The sequence below is a fragment of the Salvelinus namaycush genome, chromosome 35 (assembly GCF_016432855.1).
Source record: "Salvelinus namaycush isolate Seneca chromosome 35, SaNama_1.0, whole genome shotgun sequence".
In the NCBI taxonomy this organism is placed as follows: Eukaryota; Metazoa; Chordata; class Actinopteri; order Salmoniformes; family Salmonidae; genus Salvelinus; species Salvelinus namaycush.
The window spans coordinates 10342474-10352473 of record NC_052341.1 but is presented as its reverse complement, the minus strand read 5'-3'; the positions used below and the strand labels follow the sequence as shown (position 1 = coordinate 10352473).

Sequence of the window (10000 nt, the reverse complement as noted above, 5' to 3'; positions counted from 1 at the left end):
TGCTCAATTGGATTCAGGTCTGGGGAACGGGCGGGCCAGTCCATAGCATCAATGCCTTCCTCTTGCAGGAACTGCTGACACACTCCAGCCACATGAGGTCTAGCATTGTCTTGCATTAGGAGGAACCCAGGGCCAACCGCACCAGCATATGGTCTCACAAGGGGTCTGAGGATCTCATCTCGGTACCTAATGGCAGTCAGGCTACCTCTGGCGAGCACATGGAGGGCTGTGCGGCCCCCCAAAGAAATGCCACCCCACACCATGACTGACCCACTGCCAAACCGGTCATGCTGGAGGATGTTGCAGGCAGCAGAACGTTCTCCACGGCGTCTCCAGACTCTGTCACGTCTGTCACATGTGCTCAGTGTGAACCTGCTTTCATCTGTGAAGAGCACAGGGCGCCAGTGGCGAATTTGCCAATCTTGGTGTTCTCTGGCAAATGCCAAACGTCCTGCACGGTGTTGGGCTGTAAGCACAACCCCCACCTGTGGACGTCGGGCCCTCATACCACCCTCATGGAGTCTGTTTCTGACCGTTTGAGCAGACACATGCACATTTGTGGCCTGCTGGAGGTCATTTTGCAGGGCTCTGGCAGTGCTCCTCCTGCTCCTCCTTGCACAATGGCGGAGGTAGCGGTCCTGCTGCTGGGTTGTTGCCCTCCTACGGCCTCCTCCACGTCTCCTGATGTACTGGCCTGTCTCCTGGTAGCGCCTCCATGCTCTGGACACTACGCTGACAGACACAACAAACCTTCTTGCCACAGCTCGCATTGATGTGCCATCCTGGATGAGCTGCACTACCTGAGCCACTTGTGTGGGTTGTAGACTCCGTCTCATGCTACCACTAGAGTGAAAGCACCGCCAGCATTCTAAGTGACCAAAACATCAGCCAGGAAGCATAGGAACTGAGAAGTGGTCTGTGGTTACCACCTGCAGAACCACTCCTTTATTGGGGGTGTCTTGCTAATTGCCTATAATTTCCACCTGTTGTCTATTCCATTTGCACAACAGCATGTGAAATGTATTGCCAATCAGTGTTGCTTCCTAAGTGGACAGTTTGATTTCACAGAAGTGTGATTGACTTGGAGTTACATTGTGTTGTTTAAGTGTTCCCTTTATTTTTGTTGAGCAGTGTATATATATATATATGAAATGAGTAAAACAGTATTTAAACATTATTAAAGTGACTAGGGTTCCATTATTAAAGTAAGCAGTGATTCCATGTCTATGTATATAGGGCAGCAGCCTCTAAGGTGCAGGGTTGAGTAACCGGGTGGTAGTCAGCTTGTGACAGTGACTAAATTCAGGGCAGGGTACTGGGTGGTAGTCAGCTAGTGACAGTGACTAAATTCAGGGCAGGGTACTGGGTGGTAGTCAGCTAGTGACAGTGACTAAATTCAGGGCAGGGTACTGGGTGGAGGCCGGCTAGTAACAGTGACTAAATTCAGGGCAGGGTACTGGGTGGAGGCCGGCTAGTGACAGTGACTAAATTCAGGGCAGGGTACTACTGGGTGGTAGTCAGCTAGTGATGGCTATTTAACAGTCTGATGGCCTTGAGATTAAATCTGTTTTTCAGTATTTCGGTTCCAGCTTTGATGCACCTGTACTGACCTCGTCTTCTTGATGGTAGAGGGGTGAACAGGCCGTGGCTACAGGTGCTGTTGGTGTCCTGGGCAGTACAGGGCAGGCAGTGCGCACCCGGTGATGCGTTGTGCAGACCCCACCACCCTCTGGAGAGCCCTGCGGTTGCGGGCGGTGCAGTTGCCGTACCAGGCGGTGATACAGCCCAACAGGATGCGCTCAATTGTGCATCTGTAAAAGTTTATTAGGGTCTTCGGGTCTTTCAGATTATAAGTGATGTGTACGCCGAGGAACTTTAAGCTTTTCACCTTCTTCACTGCGGTCCCTTCGATGTGGATAGGGGCGTGCTCCCTCTGCTGTCTCCTGAAGTCCACTATCATCTCCATTGTTTTGTTGACGTTGAGGGAGAGTTTTTTTTCCTGGCACCACTCCACCAGGGACCTCACCTCCTCCCTGTAGGCTGTCTCGTCATGTTGGTAACCAAGCCGACTACTGTTGTGTTGTCTGCAAACTTGATGATTGAGGTGGAGACGTGCGTGGCCATGCAGTCATGGGTGAACAGGGAGTACAGGAGGGGCTGAGCACGCAGCCTTGTGGGGCCCCCGTGTTGAGGATCAGCAAAGTGGAGGTGTAATTCCTACCTTCACCACCTGGGGGCGACCCGTCAGGAAGTCCAGGACCCAGTTGCACAGGGCGGGGTTCAGACCCAGAGCCCCAAGCTTAATGATGAGTTTGGAGGGTACTATGTTGTTGAAGGCTGAGCTGTAGTCAATGAACAACATTCTGACGTAGGTATTCGTCTTGTCCAGATAGATAGGGCAGTGTGCGGTTCGATGGTGATTGCATCGTCTGTGGATCTTTTGGGGCGGTAAGCAAATTAAAGAAAATTGATATTATCTCTAACTAGCCTCTCAAAGCACTTCATGATGACAGAAGTGAGTGCTACGGGGCGATAGTCGTTCAGTTCAGTTACCTTTGCTTTCTTGGGTGCAAGAACAAGCAAGTGGGGACAACAGACTGGGATAGGGAGAGATTGAATGTAGGGGTTTTGTAGAGGTTTTGACAGGGAGGGGTTTGGCAGGGAGGGGTTTTGACAGGGAGGGGTTTTGACAGGGGGGTTTGACAGGGAGGAGGGGTTTGACAGGGAGGAGGGGTTTGGCAGGGAGGGGTTTTGACAGGGAGGGGTTTTGACAGGGGGGTTTGACAGGGAGGAGGGGTTTTGACAGGGAGGTTTGTGCACCCTACTCTCTCTCTAAAACAGTTTTACCTCTACTCTTCTCTCCCCCCTCTCATTTAGACAGGAAGTATGTGTTTGAGCAGGGGACCGATCGCCAGTCAGCCGTGAAGCCCAAACTAAATGGACTTCCGTTGGTCACTCCCCTCTCTCCCTAACAGCATCACCCCCCCTAGTAACGTCACCCTGCAGGTGTCCCTGTCAGAAACAAACAGTGAAAGGAACATGAGTGTCTGCCTGCGAGCCAGTCTCTAATGATCCTTTCAGAGGGAGTTCATCTTCTGGTCAGTGCTGCACTCAGGACAGAACAGTGTGAGTGTGTGTGTGTGTGTGTGTGTGTGTGTGTGTGTGTGTGTGTGTGTGTGTGTGTGTGTGTGTGTGTGTGTGTGTGTGTGTGTGTGTGTGTGTGTGTGTGTGTGTGTGTGTGTGTGTGTGTGTGTGTGTGTGTGCGCGTGTGCGTGTCATACTGCGAGCTACAACATGTTTGTGTCTGTTATCTGTGACACTATGAAGTTCAGTGGTTTTAAACTTTCAGAGCAAAGTCAAGTTGTAGTAATCTCCAACACCTGGGTTAAACCGTGAAACACCAGGACTGTACTAATGGGCCTCTTTTCACGCCTGTATCCCTTACTACAATGTCAAATCTAGCATGTCAACATCTATGCTTTCCCTCTCTCTCGCCCATCCCGTCTTACTCTATCTCTCCTTCCCTCCCTCCCTCTCTATGTCTCTCCTCCATATCTACCTCGCTCCCTTCTCCATATCTCCTCCCTCCCTTTCCTTCCACCCCTCTCTCTCTCCCTCCTGTCATTTGTGAGTTACTCCACACAGTATCCGTTGACTCTCCCAGTCTCTATCCTACATCATCCCAATCAAACTGTATATGTGTGTGGTTGTATTTTGACTCCAGCACTACACTGCCAGACAAACTCTGACTGCAGCTCCAGCTTGCTCTTCTTCTCTCTCTCTCACAGATCTGTGTTAAATCTGACTCCAATAGCTGCTGTGGAAAAGCAGCCCCCCCCCCCCCCCCCCCCCCCCGGGTGATGAATAATAGTGTTCTGTGTTTCTACCATGACGTACGGCTGTGTAAAAATCACAACCATGGACACACACACACACACATGCACACACACTGAAACACCCCCCCCCCACAGCTGGTGTTGTGGTGAGATGGCCTTGAGAAGAGCGGTGGTTCCCATGCAGTCTCAGTCTCAGTCTCAGCAGTGATACCTCAGCCAGGCCAGGTGTGGAGGGTCAGTCTCATCAGTGATAACCGAGCCAGTCCAGGCCAGGTGTGGAGGGTCACTCTCAGAAATGATGACCCAGTCAAGCCAGGCCAGGTGTGTAGGGTTAGTCCTTGTATAGAAGCTTGTAACTATCATTACAACGAATCTATTCACACCTAAGCCAAGGTCAGTGTTCAGTACATTATAAACGTGTATCAATGGGTGATTTGATGTAAAGGCATGCCCTGAGGCTATAGATACATTCTGCCAGCTAGAGATATGTGAGGAACTATAGATCAGATCTGCCATGGGGCTTCTAGCTGTGATGCAGGTATCAATGGTGGTTCCCTGGAGAGAGACTAACCCACCATCATATCAGTGGTATTTCCTGGAGAGAGACTAACCCACCATCATATCAGTGGTATTTCCTGGAGAGTGTCTAACCCACCATCATATCAGTGGTATTTCCTGAAGAGAGACTAACCCACCATCATATCAGTGGTATTTCCTAGAGAGAGTCTAACCCAGCATCATATCAGTGGTATTTCCTGGAGAGAGACTAACCCACCATCATATCAGTGGTATTTCCTGGAGAGAGACTAACCCACCATCATATCAGTGGTATTTCCTGAAGAGAGACTAACCCACCATCATATCAGTGGTATTTCCTGAAGAGAGAGTCTAACCCACCATCATATCAGTGGTATTCCCTGGAGAGAGACTAACCCACCATCATATCAGTGGTATTTCCTGAAGAGAGTCTAACCCACCATCATATCAGTGGTATTTCCTGGAGAGAGTCTAACCCACCATCATATCAGTGGTATTTCCTGAAGAGAGACTAACCCACCATCATATCAGTGGTATTCCCTGGAGAGAGTCTAACCCACCATCATATCAGTGGTATTTCCTGGAGAGAGTCTAACCCACCATCATATCAGTGGTATTTCCTGGAGAGAGACTAACCCACCATCATATCAGTGGTATTTCCTGGAGAGAGACTAACCCACCATCATATCAGTGGTATTTCCTGAAGAGAGACTAACCCACCATCATATCAGTGGTATTTCCTGGAGAGAGACTAACCCACCATCATATCAGTGGTATTTCCTGGAGAGAGACTAACCCACCATCATATCAGTGGTATTTCCTGGAGAGAGTCTAACCCACCATCATATCAGTGGTATTTCCTGAAGAGAGACTAACCCACCATCATATCAGTGGTATTTCCTGGAGAGAGACTAACCCACCATCATATCAGTGGTATTTCCTGGAGAGAGTCTAACCCACCATCATATCAGTGGTATTTCCTGGAGAGAGTCTAACCCACCATCATATCAGTGGTATTTCCTGGAGAGAGACTAACCCACCATCATATCAGTGGTATTCCCTGGAGAGAGTCTAACCCACCATCATATCAGTGGTATTTCCTGAAGAGAGACTAACCCACCATCATATCAGTGGTATTTCCTGGAGAGAGACTAACCCACCATCATATCAGTGGTATTTCCTGGAGTCTAACCCACCATCATATCAGTGGTATTTCCTGAAGAGAGACTAACCCACCATCTGGTCCTCTGATGGTTCTCCTCACCTCTCACTGATTCTGGCTGAATGTCAAACTACTCCCTCTCTCTATCCCTCCCTCCCTCTCTTGTATCAGTCAAACTGCTCCCTCTCTCCCTCCATCTCTCTTTTATCAGTCAAACTGCTCCCTCTCTCCCTCTCTATCTCTTTTATCAGTCAAACTGCTCCCTCTCTCTCTCTCTCTCCCTCCCTCTCTTTTATCAGTCAAACTGCTCCCTCTCTCCCTCCCTCCCTCCTTCCCTCCCTCTCCTTTATCAATCAAACTGCTCCCTCCCTCCCTCCCTCCCTCCCTCCCTCCCTCCCTCCCTCCCTCCCTCCCTCCCTCCCTCCCTCCCTCTCCTTTATCAGTCAAACTGCTCCCTCTCTCTCCCTCCCTCCCTCTCTCTCTCTCTCTCTCTCCCTCTCTCTCTCTCTCCCTCCCTCCCTCCCTCCCTCCCTCCCTCCCTCCCTCCCTCCCTCCCTCCCTCCCTCCCTTGCTCTCTTTTATCAGTCAAACTGCTCCCTCTCTCCCTCCCTCCCTTCCTCTCTTTTATCAGTCAAACTGCCCCCTCTCTCCCCTCTCTCTATTTGTGTCCTCTCGCTCTCTCTCTCTTACCAATTCACATCAGTCAAATGCTCTTCTCTCTCTTTCTTTTATGTCTCTGATTCATCTCTCTGCCAGCTGTCTCTGTGTCTGTCTGTCTGTGTGTGTGTTTGTGTGTGTGTGCGTCTGTGTGTTTGTGTGTGTGCATAGTGTTATGAAAAACAGAGTAGAGCGGGAGTAGTCAGTGAAAGAGGGTACCCATGCCAGCAGTGTTTTTCACAGGGCATGGTTCTGGCAGACAGTCCAGCTGCTGACAGCTAGGCTGGGGACAGCCCGAGGGCTTGCCTGGGATGATATGGCCCTCATGGGGTGGGTGTGTGTGTCAGGTGTGTCAGGTGTGATTCAGGTGACGACTTAACAGACTGACAGGACAGATCCACTGAGGAGAATCAGCTGGAACAGTGACCAACAGAGAGAGTGTGTGTCAGGCAGGATCAGGAAGACATCAATGGCCTGTTTTACTGTCCTTTGTAGATAGATGCGAAAGGACTATAGGATGAAGCATGGGCTCATTTTAAGCTGTTATATTGGATATGTTGTATTGTTCTATCTGAACAGGAATACTAGTGTGTCTGAGAGTCGGAATGGAGTTGGTGAGTGGGTGTGTGTGTCTCACCTGAGCAGGTAAACTCATGTTTCTGTATCTCAGCCACGTTGAGTCCTCTAAGCGGGGATGGAGCTGTGCACTGGGTGAACAGACCAATTGTAGGCCTTTGTCTTAACCACTCGGCCAACCAGGACAGGTGACAGTCACAGTGCAGGTTGTTGGAGTGGAGACGGCTGGAGAGAGAAAGAGAGTGTTAGGATATGAAGGGGGTTATTCATAAAAGTTACTGATAATGTCTCTGCAACTAGTTAAATCTCTGTGATGGAATTTCAACCAATGCATAAAGGTTGTACTACATGAAAGTTGCAGACAAGAAAGTGAGTTTATCACTACAGATAAATCGCATGCAGTGGTAACCACCATTGAAATCCCCCTTTTCATTGACCATTTTAATCGTCCACTTGAAATGCTGCCTAAAATGCTGAGACTAAAGCCTTAACCTAAACCACACCCCCCAGGTCCTGATATGTTTCCATCCCCATGACTGACATTATCTTCCCTGCTTGGAATAAACAGTGTTCTAAACCAGACATTTAAAGTGGAAAATTCAAACCAAAACATTCTAAACTGAACATTCTAAATGAAGCATTCCTGGAACGCTCCCATTGTCCAGAATAACTCACAGAGCTGTGGTGGCAGTCGGGAACACACACACACGCACGCACACGCACGCGCACGCGCAGAGAGACAAAGAGGAGGAATGGAGAGAGAGGGGGGTGGGGGAAAGAGAGAGACGGGTGGATGAGAGAGAGATAGAGAGAGAGATGGGGGCGAGACAGTGTAAATAAAGGTTGGGGAGAGAGACGGGGAGAACGGGGGAGGAAAAAGAGAGGGGGGGAGTATGAGTGACTTACAAGGTGCGTAGTTTGGGCATGTGGTTGAAGCTGGAGACTGGGATGCTGCTGATGTTGTTGTTGTTCAGAGTCCTGGAAGAGACAGAGAGAGAAGAGACGGAGCAGAAACACAATGAAACAAACCTCAGAGAACCTACACATGTTTAGTGAGTCTCTCCGCTCTTCCTCCATTTCAAAACACTTCTCTCCCTCAACTGTTATCCTCTCTCTCTCTCTCTCTCTCTCTCTCTCTCTCTCTCTCTCTCTCTCTCTCTCTCTCTCTCTCTCTCTCTCTCTTCCTCTCTCTCTTCCTCTCCTCCTCCCCCGCTCCGTCTCTCTCTTTATGCCATTTAAGCCATTGCAATGAGCCCATCCTCCTGTAGTTCCTCCCACCAGCCTCCTCTGATGTATACACAACATAACGATCTCCTCCTCCCTGCCCCCCTATAGTGACATCAGGTGGAGAGTGAGCAGAGGAAGTAATTTCAATCAGACAAATAACCCCACAGTCTGGTACCCCTACCCAACTATAAAGACCACCCCTCCACCCTATTACCACAACCCACAACTCCAACCTGCTCCCCACCATACCCACCCCTACTGTCAGCCCGCAGACCCCCAAAAACCCCAGGCACCCTGAATTAATGGGCCATGATATTAATGAACCAATAGGGCTGACCATGCCTGGAGAGACCAACGACTGACTTAATAAATAAGGTTGGTACCTGGTTATATTAGTAATGGGTAATGGTTGGTATCTGGTTATATTAGTAATGGGTAATGGTTGGTGCCTGGTTATATTAGTAATGGGTAATGGTTGGTGCCTGGTTATATTAGTAATGGGTAATGGTTGGTACCTGGTTATATTAGTAATGGGTAATGGTTGGTGCCTGGTTATATTAGTAATGAGTAATGGTTGGTGCCTAGTTATATTAGTAATGAGTAATGGTTGGTGCCTGGTTATATTAGTAATGTGTAATGGTTGGTGCCTGGTTATATTAGTAATGAGTAATGGTTGGTGCCTAGTTATATTAGTAATGAGTAATGGTTGGTACCTGGTTATATTAGTAATGAGTAATGGTTGGTGCCTAGTTATATTAGTAATGAGTAATGGTTGGTGCCTGGTTATATTAGTAATGAGTAATGGTTGGTGCCTGGTTATATTAGTAATGGGTAATGGTTGGTGCCTGGTTATATTAGTAATGAGTAATGGTTGGTGCCTGGTTATATTAGTAATGGGTAATGGTTGGTGCCTGGTTATATTAGTAATGGGTAATGGTTGGTGCCTGGTTATATTAGTAATGAGTAATGGTTGGTGCCTGGTTATATTAGTAATGGGTAATGGTTGGTACCTGGTTATATTAGTAATGAGTAATGGTTGGTGCCTGGTTATATTAGTAATGTGTAATGGTTGGTGCCTGGTTATATTAGTAATGAGTAATGGTTGGTGCCTGGTTATATTAGTAATGAGTAATGGTTGGTGCCTGGTTATATTAGTAATGGGTAATGGTTGGTGCCTGGTTATATTAGTAATGAGTAATGGTTGGTGGCTGGTTATATTAGTAATGAGTAATGGTTGGTGCCTGGTTATATTAGTAATGGGTAATGGTTGGTACCTGGTTATATTAGTAATGAGTAATGGTTGGTGCCTGGTTATATTAGTAATGTGTAATGGTTGGTGCCTGGTTATATTAGTAATGAGTAATGGTTGGTGCCTGGTTATATTAGTAATGAGTAATGGTTGGTGCCTGGTTATATTAGTAATGGGTAATGGTTGGTGCCTGGTTATATTAGTAATGAGTAATGGTTGGTGGCTGGTTATATTAGTAATGAGTAATGGTTGGTGCCTGGTTATATTAGTAATGAGTAATGGTTGGTGCCTGGTTATATTAGTAATGGGTAATGGTTGGTGCCTGGTTATATTAGTAATGAGTAATGGTTGGTGCCTGGTTATATTAGTAATGGGTAATGGTTGGTGCCTGGTTATATTAGTAATGGGTAATGGTTGGTGCCTGGTTATATTAGTAATGAGTAATGGTTGGTGCCTGGTTATATTAGTAATGGGTAATGGTTGGTACCTGGTTATATTAGTAATGAGTAATGGTTGGTGCCTGGTTATATTAGTAATGTGTAATGGTTGGTGCCTGGTTATATTAGTAATGAGTAATGGTTGGTGCCTGGTTATATTAGTAATGAGTAATGGTTGGTGCCTGGTTATATTAGTAATGGGTAATGGTTGGTGCCTGGTTATATTAGTAATGAGTAATGGTTGGTGGCTGGTTATATTAGTAATGAGTAATGGTTGGTGCCTGGTTATATTAGTAATGGGTAATGGTTGGTGCCTGGT

At 47.6% G+C, this 10000-nt stretch overlaps 1 protein-coding gene across 1 annotated transcript in view; it reads right to left on the bottom strand.

Moving 5' to 3' along the window:
• The window catches only part of LOC120029397 (slit homolog 1 protein-like), a 162684-nt gene that overhangs the window by 40859 nt on the left and 111825 nt on the right, over positions 1–10000 (bottom strand). Inside the window, exons 7-8 of the mRNA XM_038974618.1 lie at positions 7675–7746; positions 6830–6993 (exon numbers count right to left, since the gene is read on the bottom strand). Of these exons, the coding sequence (XP_038830546.1) occupies positions 6830–6993; positions 7675–7746 (236 nt within the window). The remainder of the gene's footprint in view (positions 1–6829; positions 6994–7674; positions 7747–10000) is intronic.